Source organism: Melanotaenia boesemani, chromosome 23, assembly GCF_017639745.1.
Source record: "Melanotaenia boesemani isolate fMelBoe1 chromosome 23, fMelBoe1.pri, whole genome shotgun sequence".
In the NCBI taxonomy this organism is placed as follows: domain Eukaryota; kingdom Metazoa; phylum Chordata; class Actinopteri; order Atheriniformes; family Melanotaeniidae; genus Melanotaenia; species Melanotaenia boesemani.
In genome coordinates, this window is record NC_055704.1 from 19314881 (window position 1) to 19340494 (window position 25614).

The 25614-nt window shown below is 38.0% G+C and overlaps 1 protein-coding gene across 7 annotated transcripts in view; it reads left to right on the plus strand.

Moving 5' to 3' along the window:
• grm8a (glutamate receptor, metabotropic 8a) overlaps positions 1-25614 on the plus strand; it is a 272948-nt gene that overhangs the window by 103512 nt on the left and 143822 nt on the right. For 5 of the 7 annotated variants that reach the window (XM_041977614.1, XM_041977615.1, XM_041977617.1 and 2 more), the window contains one exon: positions 10355-10571. In XM_041977614.1, coding sequence (XP_041833548.1) covers positions 10355-10571 — 217 coding nt within the window. Of the gene's footprint in view, positions 1-7504; positions 7523-7543; positions 7615-10354; positions 10572-25614 lie in introns of those variants that run through there. The other 2 variants (XM_041977619.1, XM_041977618.1) reach the window with 2 other exon arrangements.

The following is a 25614-nucleotide window of genomic DNA, read 5'->3' on the forward strand; positions in this document are numbered from 1 at the left end:
CCTTGCCAGTAATTTGGCATTAGGTGTGTGTATTAGTGAGTATGTGCACGAACACAGATGTTGCCCTGGCGAAACTTGCATCAGGCTCAAAGGCCCCCACATTATTTTACCAGTTTAACCTCAGGGTTTCCGTTTCTGTGTGTTTCACCTAGTGTGTGAGTACAGTGTGATTCTGGAAGCAGCACCGTACTTCGCTCACCTGTCCTCCGGCCAACCCTCTGACCTTCCCCCAGCAGCAGGTGCAGATTAGTTGCTGCATTTGTAAATCTTTCAGACACTAAGTGCGCTCTTTAATAAGGCTCCCTTTTGAAATTTAAATGAACTGAGGCGGTGAGCGGGTGTTTTAGCTCCTGCCTCTCTTGCAGAACTTTCGGTGTCACTGTGGTTAATTCATTGTCACCTGGAGCATGTAAGACCTGCAAGGGAAGGAGAAGGGTTGACTCTTAGTTTCTGTTCTGTATTTATGAATGTTCATGAATGTTCCCACTTGGTGATACTGAACAGATTGTCAGACTAGGTCATTTTTCCTGGCACAAAATACCTGAATTACCCCAACACCGTCTATGAATGCTTGGCAGATATTAACAGCTTAGTTTTAAAATGTGTTTATACAGCTAATTGGAAGTCTTAGTTTAAAATGAACAAATTCTTAGATGGATGGTTTGATGGGGTTAAGCTGTCTAGGACTGGCTTTATAATTGGTCAATACCTTCATTCCAGTGACTTGTAATCCACACATTTTATCTTGTCTTCAAGGCGATTATAGTAAGCCATGCTATTCTTATCTCAATTAAAAGTCCAGCTTCTAGTCTGCAGATTCCAGTGGTTTAATAAAAAAAAAATCACATTAAACACATTATTGGTTTACAATTTACCTGTAATTACTTGCAAATGTTAGCAGCCTATTTGACAAGGTCAAACAGGCTGCTAATTATGGGTTTGTTTAATTTCATCTATTATTAAGTTGTAAAGCTCTGTCTTCCTATGTGGAAGCTATATTAAATGCTGCAAAGAGAACTGATAGATAAGCCCTTTGAAATTAGAGCTGTCCAATATTTCCTCAATTAAGTAATTAGAGAATAAATCCTTTTGTCTTATAAAAGAGCACAGAATGCCCACATTGAATGTATCTCTGACAGATCTTTCTGCTTCTTAATGAATCCTGAAAACCCTGTTCTTAGTCCTAAAGAGAAAATACTTTGCTGATTTGTCTGTTAAATCATGCTTGGCTCATAATCCAAGAAGCTGCATTGAGGTGATATAGTTACACATTTTCAAACCCTGTCACATTTATACATTACTTAACTAAATTGTTTTGATTACTAAACCTAAACAAGTAGCTTTGGTCCCTAATCCTAACCGAACAAAGCATGTTTAACTTTTATTCACACAACTGCAAAAAAGGTTTCCTTTGTGACTTGTAATGATCATAGTGGAAAGTGTGCACCCTTTTGCCTAGTAGTATGTGCAATATGGTCAACTTGATGCATAATTATAGGAGTGATGACAACTGACAGTGGCCATTTAATGAGCTACTAATATTGGAAGTGGGTAGCTGGTTTCTGTAGCAAAGCAGACAGGGGTGAAATAGTCTTGCTGGGCAAGTCCTACGACTTCAGTGGGAAGGCATTATTATCATCGCACAAACTCCTTCTGTGCTACAGTGTGCCACTGAAGAGCTTCAGGGAATTAATGGCTCACTGGGCAATTTATTCACTCCCTCGCTTATATATCAGACTCCCAGATAAATTCAGTGTTTGTTAAGAGAGCTTAGAAAACAAATAACTGAGTCCATCCATGGGATTTTAAGACATTTAAAGGAACATTAATCTATATTTTGATTACCAAAATATGGCAGTGCAGTTTTTGGTAATATTTGCAAGAATAGAAATTAAATTTGAAAATTATTTGAGGTGTTAAGTGGATGAGTTTTAAGTACAGACCCCATGTCTACTTGCCTTTTTTTTTTTTTTGAAGCTTCTCTGTTAAGATTTTTCTTTTTCTTTCTTACTTTCATCGTCTTTATGCCACATTATAATCCTCTTTTTATGCCCTTGTTTTTCATTTTCTATCAGTGTCATCTCCTGTCTCTTAACCTGTTGGCATTTTAAACAGCTTTTTCTTTTATTTCTCTAGATTCTTGCTTTATTCAGCTCTTTCATTTGTCAAGCTTTTTTCTTGGAGTATACATAGATTTACCCCCTGCCTCTGTTTGTTGTTTTGCACCAATTATCTCAGTTTCCCCTCGTTCGGCTTCTTTGTGTCTTTCTCTCCTCTGCCAACCCTTTTATTTCTCTGCAACATTTATACTCTCATAGTTTTTCCTCCTCATCAGTCCTCTTATTTTCTTTTTTTCCCCTACCTCCTCTCTAGTCGTTATGCTTCTGTTAAACATCCCCTCATTAATTCTCTCTCATCTTTCCCTCTCATTGTATTTTCTGTCGCTTCTCCTTCCTCTTTGCTGCAGCGAGGAGTTTCTCATCACTTCCCTCGCCCTGCATCATGCTTATTGACACTTGGTTATGTTGTTTTCTCTGTGGTTTTGCTTTCTCAGCTCTTTTCTCTATAAGCTCCCTCAAAGTATTTTTTTTATTTCTTTTAAATAACCCGTTGTCCCGTTAATTCTTTCTTTTTTTCTTCCTATCCAACATTTTTTTATTTGCTTGTCAACAAAGAAATGACAAGCTGATATTCTGTTCTGAATTCGCTGTGATGTGGTGGGCATGAAACCAAGTCTGTAAAGGGGCTGTCATTGTTGTTCAGCAGTTAAAACAGCATCAGAAGGAGAAACAATGATCTGAGATAGAATGGGGTTGATTTAATTTTCTCTTTGTGCCTTTGTGTTATTAAATTGCTCCGACTTTGTGCTTTTCTGCACTAAATACAAGCTTTTCATCAATAAGGTATTGCCAGTCAGATGTTTCTTTCTTTATTTTTAAATAGCATTTGCAAGAAAAAGGACGAAACTAACCAGATAACTCAAATAAAAAATACAGAAAACCCACATGGAACAAACCAAAAACAATTACTGTGTTTTCCAAAATTTAAACCAATCACAATTAAAATTATTTCACTGAGTTACAGGAAGCCAAAACTGCACCCTGCTTATTATTATTAATAATAATAATAATAATAATAATTTAAATTTTCTTATTTTTAAACTGGCCTTGTTTTTGTTATGTTTTCTAAAGTCATGTTAATGTGTTTTCTGTTTGTGGTTTGTGGTTTTGTTTTTTGGAAAAGTTTTAGTATTCTTTAACATGTTTACTGCTTTGTTTATTTTGCATGCTATAGTCATAATTCAAAAACCCTTGAAGAATCTGCAAGACAGGGTTAAAACATAAAGGATGTAGACAGGTGTAAATGAAAAAGGACAATCATTGAGAGGAAAAGAAGAGACAGATGGCTGCAGGCAGAAACAGTGAAGTTAGCCAGAGCAAAGATTCCTAAGTCTCAGCTCCAGCAGTCTTCATTCTGGCAAATTAGCCTGGTAAGGTCCCATGATGCCAGTGCTCTCCTCATTACACAGAGACCAGAGCTGGTTGTTAAAATGCTGAATCCCATTCTGAGGAAGCACATAACTCTCCAAACTAACTCAAACTAAGGATCCTGACAGCCAGATCAATTTACAGCATGTGTACCTTCCATCTTTGGTATTATATTATCTGATTATCAGGCATTTCTCAGTCTCGGTCTGGTTAAAAAACACACAAGCTTTGTAGCATTGTTCTGATGGTGACAAATCTTCCACAAATTCCAGTATTTTGCATTCTATTTTTTGTTTTTGTTCATATTGCTTGACGGATTTTACTATTTAAAAATCTCAGCAGTCACTATACACCTGACTCGCCGTGCCCGTGTTAGTGTTAATGTCCATTTATAACACTTTTGTTTTTCTGTGCTTGTAACATACAGAGAGGATATGTATGTGTGTAATGCACTGGGGTTAATTAGCTTCACACCACTGCCATCTATCAAACTAATGCTCAGGCTCTGGCCCCCCGACAGCTCCATTACTGCCAGACACACACACAAACACAGGCAGGGGCCAGTTTAGGTCGTATTGGCACCTCTGTCAGGACTTTACATGGCAGGAGATGTTTAGGCAAACCTTTGGGCTAGAAATTAAAAGTATCAAAATTGCACCATGGGCTTTTTAAGTGGCATTTCAGGAGGTTATTTGTGGTCATTCTTAGGTTTCTTTAACTCGATTTACTGACCGTACAGAAGTTTTTATAAGATAAATTTCCAGTAGTCTCAAGCATGGTGTGTTTGACAGTATTTCCTATTCTATTTGGTCCCTCTGTGAGAATGAATACAACTCTGTGAAGTGAATTGTCTCAACTTAGGTCCAGAGCTATAGGGATGTACAGAAAAGTGTCTGGCCTGGATCATTAGGTTTGTTAGAGTCCAAATGCGGCTGTTAGTTAACCGCTCTGCTCCCATGAGGGATTGAGTCTGATCTATAGTGAGGGCTGGAAACTGTTCCTCTCTGCCACCAAAGCCATTAAGAAACAGACGAGAAGGACCAAACTGTCTATTGTTACAGGAATTCAAAGATATTGGTTCGTATTGGTTTCACTCCTACAGAGTTCTCTGTAAAAAAAAGTAAAAAAAAAAACAAAACAAAACAAAAAAAAAACCCCACAAAATTAGGCATGATTAGCATGCTGGTGTGCCTTCTTTTCATGGAGGGTAAAATGAATCAGCTCTTTAAATGAATCTATTTTTGCAAGGGAAAATTGTGAGTTTAGGTTTCAAATGAGTATTGGATGGAATATGAGGACTAGACTTTGACTAAAAATAGATTGCAAAGAGCTTTGTGCCTTGAAGCCTTCAAATTTTAATTCACAGTAAAATTTTATTTATTTATCTTTTTTCCAGAGCTCCTTGAAAACATTTGAAATATTAACCAGCTTTATTATTAGACACAAATCTGGGATAGGTGTGCATTTCCAAATTCCATTTTTGAGACGTTGCAGAATCATAAAAGATTCAGTTTGAGATGCAGCGAAGCAACTGTTGATACCAAAGAAGATGTATTTCAACATAAATTCTTGTTTATTGCACATAAAAAACATACCCAATAAAGAATTAGTAGCCAACTAGTTCTATGAAACTAACATCACGATTAATGGCCTAATTAATCAATTAAACACTGATTCACCATAAAGAAGGAAAAACCCTTCTGAGACCGTTGTTGATGCCAATGATCGACTCATATATCAGGTAATGTATGGGGTCCAGTTTTAATTAAATCGTGAACCTCCCAAACTACTTGCAAAGTCATAAGGGCTGCAGCTATAATATCAAGCATATTTGATTTTTAGGTATTAAATGTTTACAGTCCCAGCGCTGCTTAGTGGAGCAGCAGGGTTGTGATATCACAGCTTGTAAGTCTTTCATTACTTGATTAATGGATTTCCATTAAATTAGGTATCTTATATTCAGTATAACTTTAAGATCTTTCTGCAGATTTTCAGTTGTGTTTAAAGGATTGGGATCACTGTAAGACCTTAACCCAGCCCTTTTTAGGAACCCTGTGATAGATTTTGAAGTGTGTTAAAGTGTGTGTTCTGGATTGTTGCAGTGAAGCTATCGTCTCGATCTCGTTGTTCAGTTTATCTTCTCACTATCATTCACACTAGCAGTTTTTTTTTAACCCAGAAGACACAAGCTTTTGCATCCAGAGACTTACATGCGGTATGTTAGAGACATTTCACTCAAATCCCACCACCTAATTAAAGCCATTAGGATTTTTATGTAACAGAATATTAGTGTTTATTAAAACTGATGGCAGTTCCTCCAATAATTAATGATTTTTCAGCTTGGATCTGAGAGATATACTGCCATGACTCTAGATGATCAATTTAATGCTGCTAACTGTTGGGTATAAAAACATAGAAGCATCACCCCAATGGTAAATACGTGAGATTAAGAAAATGATAATAGAAACAACACATCAGGCTGTTGTATTTTATTACACACTTGTGTCTCTCTCTCTCTCATATACACTCACACATATTCATTAGAGCAAATGGAATAAAGGGGATTGAAGAAATAATCTTCTTCCCCGGCGATGTGGAGCAACCAAGCCCTTCATTTCCCACCTCTTACTCCAACTCCACTTACTTTGAAAAAGCCACAAGCCGTTGGCAACTTGCACAACATGAATGATTTACAAAACTCAAATGTTACATGACATTAGACATGCTCAGGCTACGTAGGTTCTTCTGCTTATGCACACAGTATGTGTGTTTCTGGCCAATCAGTACATGTGGGACCACATAAATGTCTGAAGGGATGTTTGGTTATAGAATATGCAGGTGTGGAAGACAGTACTGGTTCTATGCCTGCAGCAAACAGTCCTGGCTATAACCAAATCTGTACTGTGGCTGTCCCTCTCTTATTTTTTGTTCTTTTTTTTATGCTTTTCCTCCACTCTGCGAGTAATGACTTGGGGAATACGATGAGACGATGACTGTGCCATGTGTGCAGGAGTGTGTTTGTGTCTGTGCTGGTGTGTTTTCCATCCAAGGAGTGAAATAACAAAAGATCAAAGTATCAGGTTTGTCCAGGTTGCTGGGTTTCTTTCCCATTCTTGTTATAAACAGAGAAACATTCAGTATTCCTGGAGCCTAGCATTCATTTCTCTTTGAAATGGGTATTCACATATTTAAATGTACACAGAGTAGAAGGACGGGGATGCACACACACACAAAGGCAGATGCAGTGAAGAGCCTCATGCACACAAGTTGTTAAAGGAGTGGTTTCTATCTGCCAGCTTGGCTTTGATTTGTTTATATCTATTCTCTATAAATTATACATACACATCCTGGACTTTATGAAAGTTTTTGATTGTTTTCCCCAGGCAGAGCAGATTAATAATGAGAATCAGATATCTCACACACAAACTCCTAAGATCACTGAGAGAAGTGAGAAGTTATCTTACAGCAGAAATCATAAGCTTATGATGGCTTTCTTCTTAAATTGGATCCAGCTGCTAAACAAGACAACGTCCACGATTAATTGTTGATGGTTATCATGGAGGTAAAACAAACTGTTGGATCAGATGAATGTATTCCTTCAATTAAATGTTAGTAATGCTGAACATGTCGTGGAGTTAGATATAAATTACTGGAATCCTATACCAAGATAAATGTTTCTGAATGCAGCCTCCTAATAGACATAGACATCACTGTCATGGCAACAGTGAGTGCAGAGTATTGAGTGTTGTTGCTGCCAAGTCTATCCAAATGTGATCAGCGTGTCAAGGTTTTTAATCTTCATGTTCAACAAACACAACACACCAAGGACTCATTTCTTCCAGTGTACAAATTCTTCAAGTTATATAACTGAGAGTTGTGCCACCCCTAATTTCTTTTTATGTTGGCCTCCTTTTATTCTGCTCCTCTCTGTCCAGATCATCCCAAACTGTTTCAGTAACACTGAAGTCCAGGCTCTGAGGAGGATTCATCCTTTAATAAGACTAGTTGCCATTTATTTTTAGAACAGTTTTAGTGTAATTTGGCATACCTCATCTTTTTCTCTCAATTTTCCTGAGTTTCAGCCACCCTTGCATGGAGACCGTCTCTGATGAGGCTTCAGTGAAAAGTAGCTGCATTGACTGAAGGTCCAGAGAAGAGAAGAGAAAAAAATATTTCTTTGCATTTTTTTCTAAGAATCAATGTTTTTTTTTGTTTTTTTTTAATAGTTAAGTAACTGTCATTATTGTTATAACTTACTCAAACCAAGTGGTAAAGATGGCTCAGGAAGGTTTATTTCAATAAGTTTTTAATAAAATTAATTATAGTCACTGTTACCAAAGAGTACAGCTGGACTTTAAAGAGTTAAGGTCCTGTCAGGTCTTTTAGATATCATTTATCTGCTGTAGTCAGTTTTTTTTCATGCCTGCCAGTTCTTATTTCTTTGTGCTCTATAGAGGTGCAAATATATTTGCACCGACTTCTCAGTTTTTGACAGACCTTACACACGATTCTGAGATATGACAAGTTTTCAGCTAATACCTCTTTGGAAAGGGCCCTGTTAAAAGAAAAAATAGGTATTTATTTGGCTGACGTTTGGCTGCTCTTTGGCATGTTTTGTAGATGCAACTAAACAAGCTGGAGCAATTTCTGGGTCTTTGCGACAGGTGGTTAATAATAGTCTCTAAAGATACTTTCTAAAATGGTTTCTTTGCTTTTTTTTATGTTATATGTTGCATTATCCAAAATTTGAGGAGCAAAGCCTTGCCACTGAAAATGTCCTGACAGTAAATATAAACCTATACTGGAGCTCTGGTGTGTTTTTCCATGTATTATTTTCCCAGATGTAACATTGACTCATCCCCTCAGTTAAGAATGGATAAATGGATTCGTCTGCAAACAGTTAAGTACAAGGACTAGACTAAAAATGAGAAAGGATGAAGAGTCAATATCCAATGAAAAACTTTAGAAAACCACTTAAAAAGATGCAAAAAGGTTTTTTCTAACTTAAAAATGTGGAATAGCTTTAGATTTCTGTATAGTACAACAACTAAAAGTATGTGTGTATATATGGACTATGTAAGCAGTAATATATATATATATATATATATATATATATATATATATATATATATATATGTATATATCTTTGTTTTAACAATACTTGTTGGCAGTAAATCATATACAGTTGGAAAGTGTATTGGTTTCTCTTTACATGGTGCCTCATTTGTAAGGAAAGTGTGTTTGTGAGAATGTGTGACTGCACCCACAAAAATCTAGCAGAATAAACTATTTAATATTGGCAGAGGAGATTTGGCAAGTTTTTCATGGACGCAACCTACATCCTCAACTCTGCTCCTCATACAAATGCATTTTCCTTACAAATGTGGCACCATTTTAAAAGGGAAATAAACAGGTTTTCCAGCGGTATAAGACTTATTGCCAACGAGCATTGTTACAACAAAGAAATAATCTACCAAATACAAATTTCCTCACTTAAGGAATTAATTAGATGCTTACCTTACGCCCAGCTTTGATATTTATTGAAATGAAATGCAAAAGTTTCAGTCATCTTATTGCATTTCAAAACTGCAAATAAAAGCTCATATCTCACATTTAAATTCACACTTAAAGCATCTGGGCTAATACTGTTAAATATGAAAAAAAGCTTTTAGATTCCATTTTTAATCACAAAAAGTTTTGTCTATAGGTAACACCTCACTTGTTTACCCCCCCAAAATTTAATTTTCTACCTTTAAAAAATGCAAATATTTATGGAAATCAGATTAAAATGGATAATTCAGTGTCCTTATCCTCGGAATATTGTCTTTGTTTTGCTCTAAGTGTGGATAGTGCTCACGTTAAGACTCAATTTTGCTTCCTGATGGAATAGAGTCTTGAAATTTAAGGCGATTTTGAGCTGTTTACAGCAAATCCTCAGAACTGTCAGAAACCTTGCAAAATAAAAACCTAACCTTTTTAAAATGGCAAAGGACAAGTGTAGATGCAGGATGACAGAGACTTCACATGGTGCCTTAAGGGAATAAAGACAGTGAGTAATGTGCTTCAGCAACACTCCGGTATCACAAAAAAACACGCTCACACACACTCTTATGCGTTCACATTTTCATACTTTTCAAGCTGTACCAGTGGGTTTTGCTGTGTTCAGCAATTGAAGAAGCTTGTGTGTGTGTGTGTGTATGTGTGTGTAAAAGACAGCTGACAGCCCCTGATGCTTTGGTCAAGATTGGCAGTGAAGTCTTACTGTTGATGAATACCAATGAGACGTGGCCAACATTAATGTGTGTGTTTGTGAATGTTGGCGGGTACAGGGTAACCCTTCCCCCACCCAGCTGTCCCCCTCCGTCAGGGGTAAAATCAATCTGCCTGTCAGCCATTAAACACCTTCGGCCTGTTACGTTACCTATCACCACCAACATGTATGTGTGTTTCTTTGTGTGTGTGTGTTTCTTTTGTCACTCTTTCAACCTCTTATCTATTTTTGAGGAGTGTTTTTTGTCAGTCTGTCCTGCTGTCTGGTCATTGCTGTCTTCCCTGTCTCTCCTTCAGCATCAGATCATCTCTCTACTCTTAATCTGTCACTCATGACAGCAGGGTTCAAAAATGACACTTTGCACTGCTAGCTAACCTTTTTGTCACCTATTTATGTCATCCCATATTTATATTCTCAATCATTCTCATTCCTGCTTTTGTAATGGCTATTTCATGATCATTTTTTTTTTTCAAAAATTACTTTTACACTGGAGCTGCTCGGAGTAAGCTTCTGAATTATAAATAATCAAGCTACAAATTAGCAAAGCCTCTCTTTTCTTCCTTTCATCTTCTTCATTTTTGTTTTACCTCTCCAGATCCCCCAGATCAGCTACGCCTCCACAGCTCCTGAACTGAGTGACAACAGTCGCTATGACTTCTTTTCCCGTGTGGTGCCACCAGACTCCTATCAGGCCCAGGCCATGATGGACATTGTCACAGCGATGGAGTGGAACTATGTGTCCACGCTCGCCTCAGAGGGCAACTATGGCGAAAGCGGTGTGGAGGCCTTCATCCAGATTTCCAGAGAAACTGGTAGGAGCTGCCATTGATCTTTACAGTTGAAGCCATTCACTGCACAGGATTCAGCCTACAAGACATACATTAGCTTTTCCAAATTAAGTGTGGTTTTGAGACATTAGGGTGCACATTAGAGAGAAGATTTTTATTAATGTGTAAAGTTTTACATCACCTTTGGATTGTAGCTCTTTCTGTTTTGTACAAAACATTTGCCGGCCTTTCTCTCCTTTGTTAAATTTTGGATGACAGCAGCATAAAGGGCTTCATCATTAACAAAACTTCTGAGGCAAGTTAGCAGCTTCATATCCACTGTTTCCACATGATCACTATTATACCTTGGCAGTGCACTTTTGTATGGTAGATGATAACTGGCTGCAGTCTGCAGCTTTAGAGGTACTCAAGCAAAGATTGAGTTGAAAACCGGTTGTTTAAATCTTCTGGGGAACTACAGAGAAAGTTCAGTCTTTGTGCAAATTGCAGGTTTTACAGTAGATTGCAGAATGAGACATAAGCGTGTCACAGACATCGTATTTCCTTTTAGGTCTATACTCATGTAACTGTGCCATAGGCTCTTCTATTCAGATTGACCTTTATAGAAATGTTTGCTGACATCAGGGCCGTATCCAGGGTTTTAGAAATAGTGAGGTCCACCGCCCACTATAGCCCACACATCTCAAGAGACCAAAGTAAAGACCATCCATCCATCCATCCATTTTCTTCCGCTTATCCGGAGTCGGGTTGCGGGGGCAGCTGTCTAAGCAGGGAAACCGAGACTTCCCTCTCCCCGGCCACATTCACTAGCTCATCCGGAGGGATCCTGAGGCGTTCCCAGGCCAGCCGAGAGTTGTAGTCCATCCAGCATGTCCTGGGTCTTCCCCAGGGCCTCTTTCTGGTGGGACGTGCCCGGAACACCTCAACAGGGAGGCGTCCAGGAGGCCTAACCAGATGCCCAAGCCACCTCATCTGGCTCCTCTCGATGTGGAGGAGCAGCGGCTCTACTCTGAGCCCCTCCCGGATCACCGAGCTTCTCACCCTATCTCTAAGGGAGAGCCCAGCCACCCTGCGGAGAAAACTCGTTTGAGAGGTGACATTCCACGTCCCTTGAGCTAGCTTTTGCACCTACCCCTATGGCCCCTCCAGCAGGTGGTGAGCCCACGGGAGGGGAGGCCCATGTCACCCTTTCGGGCTGAGCCCGACCGGGCCCCGTTGGCAAAGCGCTCGCCTCCGTGCCCCACCTTCAGGCCTGGCTCCAGAAGGGGGCCCCGGTGACCCACGTCCGGGCAAGGGAAACCTTGGTCCTTGCTTTCTCCTCATCCAAAGTGAAGACCAACATCTTTTTAAAATGGAAGCAACTTATGTATCACTCAAGCCACTCCCTCTCTTTCATGTCCTCCCGTCTCTTTTCCTCATCTATTCTGTTCTCTACTTCCCTCTAATCAAAAATATTATCAAAAATATTTAAAGTTATCTACACCTTTCTTAGTTAATCTTTATAATAACAAAACATATCTCTTTGAGGGCCATAGTGATGCGCAGGTCGGGGTTTTTTCCGACCCGCGGGTCCCGCTCTTTTAAATAAAATTGACGCCACCAAACCGCCCCGCACCTCCGCTTCTATTTTTTTAACCCGACCCGAACTGCCCCGCCCCATTAAAACACGTTATGATATTGATGAATGCTATTTAGTCTGAAAAAAGGTGCATATAGTCTCCTAAATTGGCACTGGAAACTGGCAACACAAATGAATTTTCATTTGAACTTTAAGCCTATAAACATAAATAGGCAAATAAATAAAGTGTTTTAAATAAAATTAAATAAAATTAGGGTTATTTTTGAGACTTAATAATATCAGTGCAATACAAAACAATAAATATTTTGTCTTACATGTTATAGTAACAAAATGTAGACACTGAATAAGGTCTTTATTTTCAGTTTGACAAAAAATAAAATTAATAGATAGAACTAGATATTTCAGAATAGTAAACCACACCAACCCGCCCCGCAGTGAAGCGAAAATTCTTTGACCCGCCCCAACCCGAACCGCAGGTAACCTGCGGGACCCGCCGGGGGCGGCCCCCTAACTAGTCTACACCGAATGGAATAAGGCCATCAGATTTTGTTTTAAACAACACTGGGGCATACACCTTACATACACCTTCTTACCTAATATTCAGTTAACCATCAGAGTTATCCAAATGAGACAGATTAATGTTATTGTCAATCTTGTTAAATATTTTTCTGTTTTTTTTATTTTCTTTTAAAGCTCCCAGTGACGGTTTTAAACCATCTTATCTAGGCCTGTTGAAATTATGGAAGCTGATCTTAGGAACATAGCACCCTGTCCATAGTGAATTATGCAGGTTTTTATTGTAACACTGATTTCATTACTTATATCATAACCATATTTATTACTGCACATTTGAACAAAATGGGAAGCCTTAATTTTAAGATAGGTACCACCTGTTGTTTGATTATCAGTACACAAACTCTGTACCTAAATAGTATATGAACTATAGCAGCACCTGTCCCTCTCCTTCACCTCTGCTGCTGTGTTCATATTGATTCTTAGATGTTTAAGGGGGTTTGAGGTCTTTCCACACATCAAACTGTGCATCATTGCTGTTTATGGAACTGAAATATCGCCACACATAACTGCTTCAGACTGATTGATCACTGAACAGTGAGTGAGCAGCCTGCTGCTACAACGCTACGCTGTGCCTTATTTCACATATGACAATGACAGGCGGAAGAAAAAGTAGTTCCTACCTATCCTGACAATTTAGTTAGTTTCCACTGTGTTCGTGTTAATGACAATTATTAATAAGAGAATGAAATTTAGTTTGAGAATTAATACTAGAATAAGAAAAATTAATAATGAAGGAAAAGATATTTCAGTTACATTCTAGTCTAGTTTCTAGCTACGGCCATGGCTGCCATATTTATAGTGCTGCAGAGTTAACTTCTGTTGCTAATGCAACATTTACATTTATATGGTGCTTCTATATGATTATATAAGTGAGAGCAAAGTAAACAAAATTTACAGCAAGAAGATAATGCTCATTCACCTTTTAATTAGCATAAGTGATCCTTACAGTACTTGCTTCTTACAGCTGCTTCATACTGTGGAAAGCCTCTTTTACAGTTCATTAAGTCCCAGCAGACATCTGAAAACAGCAGGGCACAACAGTAATTATTAAGACTCAAACTCATGAATGTTATTGCCTCTTTTCATGTTCTTTTAACCAAAAGTAGCTATTCCTCTTTTGTATTTGTATGAAGGTACCCTTCTGCTGAAATATCTTTGAATGTCCTTTATTCAAGAACTTGTGATATCTGGAAAAAAAAGAGCCAAGACATTTTTAGGACATGAGGTTTTTTTCCTTATGGAAATTGTTCAAAATGTATCATTTAAAACAAAAATCACATTATATCTATTCCACTTTTTGTTTTGTTTTTGCAATAACTGTGCATTTTGGAAAAGAATTCACACACATTTTTGAAGAGTTGAGAGTTCACTTCTTGCCATCTGTATTCTTCAACAATCACATTTTCTGTAGAATTTCTTTCTATGTGTTGTTTTCTTGTTATGCTTTATGCTTCGTGTAGCAGGGTGATGAGACCACTGATGTGACTAGCAGAGAGTGAAATCATCTTCTTATCAGTTTTGAGTTCCACTCCAGTCAACCCTTATGCAGACACATAAACATAAAAAAGTTAAAGAAAACATTGCTTTTCTTTACATGATTGTAGACTGCCATAGCTTGATAATTAGTTTGTTTTAAATATTCACTTTCTAAGGTTTATTATATGTTGTGACAAGCTGACATTTGTTCATCACAGATTTAGAAAGCCTGAAAATCTCTGATTTCATGGTAAGTGCACGAGTTGTATTAAAGACAATTAACGTCTTTAAAGCTAACAGCAGAACCTTTTCTAGCTACTCTTACTTGGATATTTCTAGTAAGCTGTGATGCTCTGCATCATTATATTATGTCAGCACAATTAAAACAAAATATGGACCTAAATTAGCCTAATGGGTTTCTTTTAAAGCATTGCATCAGCATACATACTAAATATGTACAATTTGCTGTTCTTGAAATACAAATCCTTCTCAACATTAGATTTCAAAGTTCCAGTTTTTACCATTTGTAAGATCCATTCAGCACTGGTGTGATCACAAGCTAACACTGCAATTTCTACATAATTGTTCAGACACTTCTCACATTTACCTTATTTACACCATAAATGAACCACAGGCTTCTCTGTGCTTGAGTTTTGTCCTCTTACACACAGGTTTAGATGGTAGACCCCTGACTAACAGATAGATGGCTTTGCAGTGTTGTCAAGTGCTGTTCTTTTACTCAAATGCTGGAATTATGAGAAGGACCAGCAGAGAGCTTGGTGTTGTCATATTGTGATAAACCCTTAGACCTTCAGAAAAATGCAAAGGATCCAGGTGTGAAAGGATTTCTTAAACTTGAAAATTGAGTTTAAATCAGTGTATGAATTGAATACAATGCTGCATGTATCATATTTGATACATACAGTTTCTGAGGCCTTGTGCATGATTTTATTGTATAAACTTGGTTTAAAACCATGTTTTACACAATCTGATACTTGTCCTTTGTCCCCTGGTGGAAGCTTTAATATTACATCAATACGCTACAATAATTTTTACATCACACGGTAATAAATGGCAAATATCCTAACTTTTTTTTTTATATATATATACGTTTTGTTAAAGGACCAAATAAAAACTTCAGATTAAAAGGAAATACAATTTTCTCTCCATTTTTTCTTGGAATGGGCTTTAAAAGGTTAAACTAGAGGAAATGACAGTGACAGAGATATAAAAAAATAAGGAAATACCAAGAGATGGATTCCTTGTCTGTTTTGATTTCCATCTTAAAAGTGCACATGTCTCTGTGGTCCTGAGAGCATCAAGTTGTCTGAATACAGCCTCAAATCAGTTTATGAAATACTTCAACTGATGTTGACAGATCAAAATGCTCTGTTTTTCTCTGTTTATATCTCAAATGTTTATGGAAAACATGTTACATTGGATGTTGACAAATATTTACAGACTGATGAGGCTAAAGCCAAGTAAAGAATCCACTGAGAGAATGTCCATTTCTTTTTATCCATTTTGATCGCTCCTTTTACTTGAGATGTTCCCACTTTTGCTACTTTTCTGCATTATTTCTGTGCTGTTGCCAGTATGACAGCTGAGTGTGTGTCTGCCTGCTGCAGTCTAGCTGTCCATCTTTGTTTCTGTCCATTTCTTGAGCCAGTTCACTTGAGGCTTTACGCTGTGACAGTCAGCACACAGATATTTTCTGTGGTGTCAGATCTCTTTGAGTGTGTGTGTGCATCTGGGTAAAGCAGTCCTTAGCACTGTGGGTATTTGTGCTATAGGTCAGCATAGTGTATTTGATTCTTATTTGTGTGTATTGGAGAGCTGCATGCTGTGGCAGCAGTCAGTCACTTGTTTAATCTGTAGCTCTGACGTTATGAACCATACAGAGAAGATGAGGGGGTGGCAGAGGAGACAAAATGTTGATAAATAAGACTTGGAGTGGAGAAGGTAAAAGTGAATGATAAAAAGTCCAGTGTTTTGGTCTTTTCTTTGCACTAAAATTATGAATTAAACCATACTGTGAGAAATTGATGGAATATAAGAAATTAGATCTGAGAGCACCACAACATAGAGTAATGATCCTGTTATAGATCAACAGTGCTCCCCGGCTTGGCAAAAATGCACATGTACTTGCAGAAATGCACCCATAAAGTTTATGCATATACACACTGTGGTGGATGATATGCGCCTACACGAAGAGCCACGGGAATTCCTAGGTGATTATTTTGTGATTACAGTGTAATAATTGCAAGGCAATCTGATTACAGGTACTACAGAGCCATATTAATTGGTGTGTAATCATTCACTGGTGTTTCTTGACTGTGCCTATGAGAGAGTGAGAGAGTCTGCCTGTGAGTGTGTACATGCATGCTAATCGCCTGAAAGTTTTAGAGTAAGGTGCTCAAGCCCTATTAGCATAAGTCACAGGTCACTGAATGTTGTGTCTTGGGTGCTTGTTCTCGTGACGGAGCTCATTTATCGGTGCCTCGTCATGCTTCCCTGTTCTTGTCCCATGACTTTCTTACTGAACACAATGCAATTGAAATATTTGCATCTCCAACATAGTGGTGGAAATAGAATATGTCCTACTTCTGTTGGAGGCTGCACAGCTGCAGCATTGTGCCACCCCCAGGAGGAGTTGGTAGCAAATACTGCACAACTAATTTTTCAGCCAAGCCCACACAGTAGTCAGCAAAATCTTTGTTTTGCAAGGGCTGGAAATAGCTTTTATTTTAGGCTACAGTAATGCATAAATTCAAACCTGGATGCTGTTGTTAAACACATGAACTGCCACACTGTTGCTGCAGTACAAGATCATCAGTACTACTGTGGCACTAAGTGTTGGCAGTGGAGGGCATTGGCTTTCTTGTCACTGCAAAATTTCTCCAAAGCAAAACAGAGAGGAAAAAATTGATTGATATAATGTGGCTGTCTAAAGTAATAGAATTATTATAATCTTTTAGACTGGAGTTGAAACTTGAAATAACTGTTTTGAATATTCTCCTAAATAAAGAATAAAATGACATTGGTGACACTGAAACATTGAAAATTAAGCAATTTTCCAAGATTCCCCATTTTACAGGATGTTTTCTTTCTCAAATATTGAAAAAAAGTGCTGTAAGTTGCTGCACAAATTGTGTCTATCCAAAATCCATCTGCAAATTAATTGCAGTATATCTTTCGTTAATATGAGACAGCTAGCTTAGCATTTTAGTAAATTATTTCTACATACGTCTTTTACAGTGTTATATTGTCCATCTCACAATATGGCTTTTTTGACACAATAACACTCAATAAAATCTATTTTAATGCAAATTTTACTACATTCACAGGTGATGTACAGCCCATTCCCCAGTATAGAATATCTCACCTTTATTTTTCTTCTGGCCTAATATCCATCAACACATATATTTGATATAAAAAAATTAACACCAAGAAGGATCATAACAAGTAAATTAAGCTAAGGCAACCATAATATCTAGAGGGGGAAATTTGTTGACTTGGTATTTAATGAAACTTGACACTATTTTAATGGAAATCTACTGGAGACGGGAATGTTTGTTGCCACTTCCAAGTGGCCGTTACTTGTATGGCACTGCCTCATGAGCTGAATGTTTCAGAACTCTTGCTACATGTAGTCTTTGCTAACTAGCTAATGTTAGCATGCTAACATAGAGAGATGCTAGCTTGTTGATTTGTTTTACATAGCAATATTTCAACAAGTAGCAGATGCTGCAGCAATTTGTTGACATTCATGCTGGACAAACAAAACCGGATGCACAGAGAACTCTATACTTTTTACCATTATCAGTGAGTGTAGGAGTGGAGTTGTCATTAGGCAGAAATCTTGGCTAATTTATGTTAACCTACATTATTTATGAAGGGATGTGGTTCCATTACTTATGCATCTTTTTGAATTGTTTTGCTTCAAATATGCAATCATCCCCAGCGTGATAATCTGCAGAATTTGCTCAGTCATGCCTGCATCCTGCAACATTACTGTGGTTTTTGCATCCTGCAGCCTGTGTGATTTTACCCCCAGCTATGCCTATCAATTCAGGCAGAACTACTAACAGGCACAGCTCAGTAAACATGCTCCAAACATGTTTATTCATTATTAGAAACTGTTCTTGAATTGCGGGCAAAAAAGTAAAGGGGATGCACAAGATTTCCGGGTCTGTACCCAATAAACCATTGTAGCCCACTGATAAACGAATGATGCATAGATTCATTTCAGAGAGTGGTTTCACATGGAACTGTGGAGGAAATTGGCTCTTCTGTAGTGGTAAGAAAGATTTGGGTCATTTATACATTATAGGGAATAATGATTTTCCACAGAAAATGATGCTTAAAATAGTTCCCACATTAAAGCCAAAATTTAAAGTCTAAATTTATTCTATTTTACAGTCATTTATAAGATGCTTTTCTCCAAAGAGACTTACATCTGAAGACAGTAGCGTTATGGGTCTGGCCTAAATGCCCAACTAAAAGGTATTAATATTCATCCCCTGTGGGATTCGAACTCAGGTCTCCCGCGTGGGAGACAGATGTCCTGCTGAATCAGTTTTAAATTTAAAGCTCAGACAGTGGAAGCTTCATGAAAAAAGTCCACCTCAGAACCTCCAGCTGACCAGCATCACATCTCACAAGGCCACCCTCCTATTGACCTTCACTGGGGCACATACAGCATACACCACAGCACTGACACTACAGCCTGCAATGTCAAGCTGTGAATGTGTAACAAAGAGATTTGTGCACTATAGAGCAAGAGGTTTACAGAAGACATCTTTTAAATCAAGTCACGGCCCTTTCTCCTTCTAGTATCCGTCCTACCCTCCCAGTGGAATCCAGCTGGGATTATAACTACCTCATCTGCCACATCTACATTCAGACCCAAGCAGAGAGACTCAAAATTGATGTGTGTATGCATGAAAAGAGGGAAGAACAGCGACTGTGGGTAGAATATTTTTATTAGTGACTGTGTATGGGACCCTGTAGGTAAAGGAATCAAAGCAAGAAGGTCTGAGTGTGTGGAGTAAATTCACCTGTTAAAAAAAACAAGTCCTCTCCCTTAGACACAAGGTAGAGCTGAAGATGTGAAGGAAATAAGCAGAAGAAAGAAAATAATTAGACGTTTATCTCCAGATTCATTTAATTAGTTCTCTGGCTCTACACTAATCTTTTACCTTTTTGCTTAGCTTTGCCACTTTAGCTCCTGTTCGGTGCAGTCTTGCCTCCTCAATGGGAGCAATCCTTGTCATTATCTGAGTCTTGCTGCCAGCTTAAGTTGTTTTATTCAGCAACAGGGAATTGCATGGTAATTAAAATGCACTTTGATGTCCACTATGCATATATATATATATATATATATATATATATATATATATATGTATATATATCCCTCATCTTTTTATAAGTTATATTTCATAGTTTTAGATCACCTTTGTGTTAGAAAATAATTTCCTGAAACACAAAAACTTCTCAACTGTCACTGTATGTCTCTCAGGTTGAATTACTGTAGCTCTGTTTTTTGTCCTTGATTACACTCCCCTCATAGTTTAAGACTTCTACGATTCATCACCACACTCACACTCACACACAAACGTGTAGCACAGACATCAGACCGTCCATTCGTAACTAATTACACAAGCCGTGGTTTTCATCTCAAGGTGAAACTGTCTTTTCTGTCTGAAGGGCCCCAAACTCTAAATTGTTTGCAGTCTTGTTTAAACTGTTTGTGTTGTGCTCGTTACACTTTACGTTTCTGTGTGGAGACTTGTCCAGAATGAGTTCAGTTACAGTCAGTTGGAATTAAAAAGTATAACACAGCAGTTCTGTCCCTCATCTTGTTGGATTTTGTGATTCATCTCTTAAAAGAAATCACCACAAAGATGCAGAGATGGGAAATTTTAAAAATCTCCATATTAATTTATAGTCTGGCTGATGTTAGCCTTATTGTCCCTGTCTTACACCTGGGTGGGAATTGACAATATCAATAAATATTAGCAGCCCTCTGTGGATGGCATTAGTATTGCCAGAGGTCATCAAGGCAATTATTACCAGAGCAGTGCTGTGAATTCCATCCACTCCATTTAAAGAAAAAGCCATTTTAAGCAATTGCCCCCTAGCTTCTCCAGTAAAACACCCAAAAGAAAATGGCTGCTGATTCCCATCACATTCTGTTGCGTGAGATCCTTTTTTAACCTGTAAATCTACATCAGTATTTTAAGGCTTGTTCCAGTAACTTGGTGGGAATTGAAAGAATAATAATGAAACACTTGGCTGCTGCGTGTCACAAAGCTACGGAAGCGTCCAGCTGCCACAGCCATGAAAAAAATATCGAAGCAGTTTCTCGTTATAACGAGAAAGGTTTTCAGTAGGTCCATACTGCAGCACACCTGACTCAAATAATGGGTCGTTAACAGGCTGGTGCAGACCTTATTCTTGCACACAAGACCGTTATAAGCAACACGGTGCGTCACCTGCCTGCACGCAGTGAGACGGTGCGTGCATGTGTCTGAGTGACAATAGGGTGTGCGCGCTGCTTTCAGTTAATAATATGTTGTCTCCTGACAATAAAAATGAAAATTATAAAGGCTTTATGCACCGCTGGGACTGGGAGAAATAAGTTGCCGACATAAAGACGTGGTCCTGTCTACTTAAAGGGTGCAACGTCAACAAGTCTCCTCCAAGCTTCATCAAATCTCTCCAATGAAGTAAAACTTAATCCCATGTAGTAAATTAGGAATTTCTCTGGAAATAATAAACCACACTGAAAACCTTCAGGACACTGGCTCAAGAGGTCCCAGGTTGGGGATGCCTGCTCTGTGGCAATTCAGACACACACAGGCACGCACCGTGTCACTGTGCGCAGGCAGGTGACCTACGTGTTTCTCATAACTGTCCCACATTTCTGTACAGCAATAAACCAGAGTAGAACAATTAATCATTGTCACAAAGAACTGAAAAGTTTCTGCTTGATGAGTATATTTTCCATGAAATGTATTTTGCTCCAATATAGGTCGTAACAACATCTGCATACAGTACAGGCTATGTTCTTATAATAAACTTATCACGTTATAACGAGATAAATACATTTTTAACTTATCTCGTTATAACGAGAAAGATTCTCGTTATAACGAGATAAATACATCTAGTTAAAACGTGATTTATATCTCGTTATAACGAGAATCTATCTCGTTTTAACGAGAAACTGCTTCGATATTTTTTTTCATGGCTGTGGCAGCTGGACGCTTCCGTACAAAGCAGATTTCAAAACCCTGCAAATCAAAATGTAAATCTGTGTTTTTCAGTTTCACAGTTCACCAGCATTTACCATACACCAAATACTTTGACACGGCTTACTTTTGCCCATGGTGAAATCTGATTTAGTGTCTTTTATGCATTTTAAACTGCGCCTCAGTTGTATGTATAGTGTCCATTTCAGCTCCAGTGGTTTTCTTGACAGAGGTGAGAACTTTTCATATTCCCTTATGACAGGGTAAGAAAGGGTGCTGGGCAGACAGTGGTACAGACAAAGAGAGATATGGAGTATTAGTGTGTGCTTGTGGATTTATATGTGATCGTGCTCTCCATTTTCTGTCCTATTTGGCCTCTTCAAGTTTACCAGCCGATCAGGGAGTGAAAACATTCAGCCATTCGCTGCTAAGCCCTAAAAGAAATTTCAGCAATATTACTGCACCAGCTGTTAAACGTGTGTGTCTGTGTGTTTGAACAGCTTCTGTCAGGTGGAGGTGTTTTTTTTTTTTGTGGGTTTTATCTGCGATTTTGCATTTGCATATTTGTTTATGCGTATATATGGAAGTGTATGCGTTTATGTTTTGTGTGTGTGCACTGTTCTGATGTGCAAACTTTGTGTTTTTGAGAGTAGAAACCTGCCTGCACAACTTAAAAGCACTTTCAAGCCTCTTCACCGTTATGCTCCAGTGACTTTCTTTCTTTTTCCACCCTCATCTGTTTTTTTTTTCTTTTTTTCTTTTTCTTTTCCCTCAATTTCTCATCTGTGTCTGCACAGCAAGGCTTGGGGGTCACAGTTAAAATAAATGGCAAGAACCAATGTTGGCTGGAACGGTTAAAAAAACAGATAAATAAAATAAATAGAAAATACTTATTTAACTGTAAAACCTCAAGGTGCTTTGAGAATTCCTTTCCAAAGCTTCAACCTGTAATATATCTACCATTTTGAAGAAGGGCTGTTTGATAAAACAGACAAGTGAATAAATCCTTTGATATGGATGAACACCACATGCAAATCTGACATGCATATCACTTGCATACTAATAAAGATAGACCTTAATTCAATAGTATTCAATATGAGTTCAAGTAAACATAATATCTGCTCATTTGAATGCAATCTTTGTTACATCTGGTTAAAAAAATGTTCACCATTAAACAAACTGTCACTTACATGATTTAAAGAAAAGGCTTAGCATAGCTTAGTGGCTTTGAGCTTAGAGCATCATACGTGGAAAATTAGATTTACATTTAGAGATCAAAGCAGCATTTAACTTTGATGTTTTCACTCGCTCAGGATCTTTTCCAAACCATTGTGTCCTGATGGGAAAAACACAGAGAATTTTCAAATGCCATGTTAGATTTTGACTGCTGGATAACTTGGCAGCTGACTGAAATAAATAGGATGGTGCAAACAAGATAAGGGTCCATTAGAGCATCTTGCATAATCCTACATATCAAGCTCAATAGTGGCTGAATAAGGCATGCAGACTAAATGAAGCAATATGTCAATGAGAACATTTGTAAAGTTATTGGTGTACCAATCTGTAATATCACTTTCTAATCATAGCATCAAAATTCTGTGTAGAATTGGTCACAATCATAATTGATTCTGCCTCAGCCCGACAGCATAAAAATATATATCAAATACATTCTATCCCACTTAGTATGCTCACAGAAGGACATGGTGCACAATAAGGGCATTAGCTCTAATTTGTATTGAGCGAGTCAATGATCCAGTCACCATCATTGGAAGCATCTAGAAGACACTCAAAACCTTAGAGAGATATTTAGTTTTTTTGAAGTGGGGTTGTGGGAAGTACTTATGAGCGGACAGTGTATTCCTGTAGAAATAATAATGATCAAAGTACTCTCAATTTGGAAAACTTAGGAGCAGGGCTTTGTATTACAAAAGAGCTGAAAAGCAGATGACATCCCCTAAAACAAAAAACTAAGGCAGAGCTCTAAAAATAGTCTGCTTTCAGGTTATATTTAATTTTATTTTCCATGTAGTTCCAGATGTTTCTTAAATTCAAAGTTAATAGCATTAACTTGCCAGCATTGTGTGCTCATTTATTTAATATGATAAATATAATAATATGATACGATGCAGGTGATATGCTCCCCTTCTTTCATCATCATGGACAGCAGCATTGTTTGTTATGAGCTGTCCAACCAACCAGTTAATTTGCTGCTTTTTTGTATTGACAAAACTTTCCATCCTTATGGCATGTTTCTGATTGGATCAGCTGCAAACAGTAGTAATAGAATTTACTTTTTGGGAGTAATCCTGCTTTTACTGCACTGCCATGCACTAATACATATGTGCATGCAAAGTTGCGATGCACAGCCGAAAATAAGGCTCAGCCGAAAACCCTGATGTAATCCGAGTCCAGCTTGGGAAGAATTCTGACAAGGAGCAAAGCTAACCTACTTACAATGGAGCCAGTTAACAACTAACTTAAACTACTCAAACCTGTAAAATTTCTAAAATTTTGAAGCAAGACCCCCCCTGTGGTGACTTTTGCAATGAACAACTTTTGCATCCAACAGTCTTTTGCACATATTATATTATGTGAATTAATTAAACAACAAATTCTAAACGTAATCATCATTGTAGTCCTGGAAACCCTCAGGTGTTTGGAAATGATTCCTTCAAAGTTCTTCAACAATGGACTGTCTCTGGCAATCAGGCAAGCATTGTTCTGAGAGTCATTAACCGACTTCATTTGTAGAATTAAGTCAGGTATTATGTACACATCAAATCGTTTTTACAGAGGTGTAATAGCTGTAATGGTTGGCCCAATCTTTAACTGTATCCCCTCCACCACAATCACCCAACAGTCAGGAAAATTACCCTATTATTCATCAGTGGGCTTGGCTCCATGGTGGAAGGACTGGCTCCTGTGAACTTATACAGGATAAAGTGGGTATAGAAAATGAATTGATGGATGTTGTGTGGCGTTACTGTATTATTTCAGCCTAGACGAGATGACTGCACAATGCCAAGCAAAATAAAGCAACATGCTTGGAGAATGGAAGCAAAGTTTAAACCATGGCAGCAACTACACATTTTAATGCATTGATCACATTGTTCATGTTGGGTTTTATTAAATGTTCATTAGTTGTTATCTATTTGTGTTAAGTTTTGGTTTGCGGAGTTTTATTTAAACAACCACCTGCTATTTCAGAAGAAATAATATTTTTCACACCCTGATGTGGACTTAATGTACCAAATCAGTGCTTTTTTGCAAACATCAGCTTACTACAGCATGTGGAGAATAATGAAACTGATTCAAACTGATAGATGAGGAAGACTGAAGAGACCAGTGTGATGGAATTTGGGTAGTCTGCTTAAGTCTTAGCAAAAAAGTACCGTTGGCTTTGACACATTAATTTTACAGGTCTAGTCCGATTTGTTGTTCAGTTGTACTCCAAAGTATCTGTAGCTGCTGGCAAAATTCACTTCAGAGGCGTAGATGGTGACAGGAACTGAACTGGATTTGTCTCCTCCTGAAGTTTACAACCATCTTCTTGGTCTTTGAGATATTGAGCAGTAGACAACAGAAATGTTGTTTACCAATGGGATCAACTGTTGAAGCTCTCCAAAATCAGATAATCAGCAAAATAACACACCAAATTCCAAAGGAATTGAAGAGGAAGTGAAGAGAATGCAGTGCAGGAGCGAGTTAGAGAGAAAAACAGTGAAATTGCAGTGTTTTTTAACCACCGCCTGTGCCATCCTGGACCTGTCACTGTAAAGGAGAAGATCTGCACAAGGGACTTCAAACTGTTAGTCGTGAGTTTTCGTCCATATTATTTATTTAGTCAGAGTGTTTACGTGTGTAATTCTGCTAGTGATTTACATCATACCTCGTACCGCCACGGACACACCCTCTGAAGTGATCAGCTTTGTCGTTGCTATGATACAAACACAGCATCCTAATGCAGCGTCTCCCTCTCTGCAAAATTTAAAACAGTTTGCCAGCTGCTCCACCAAAGCAGTAAAATAACCAACAAGTTATTTTACATGTTGCATTTATTTTATGCAAATGTTAAAAATACATACAGCTCCTCTGCCCTGCCTCCTTTAGGAATGACTTCAGTGCCATGACTGAGTGTGTGACAGATTATGTCAACTTCTGTGTGGACAGCATTGTCACAACA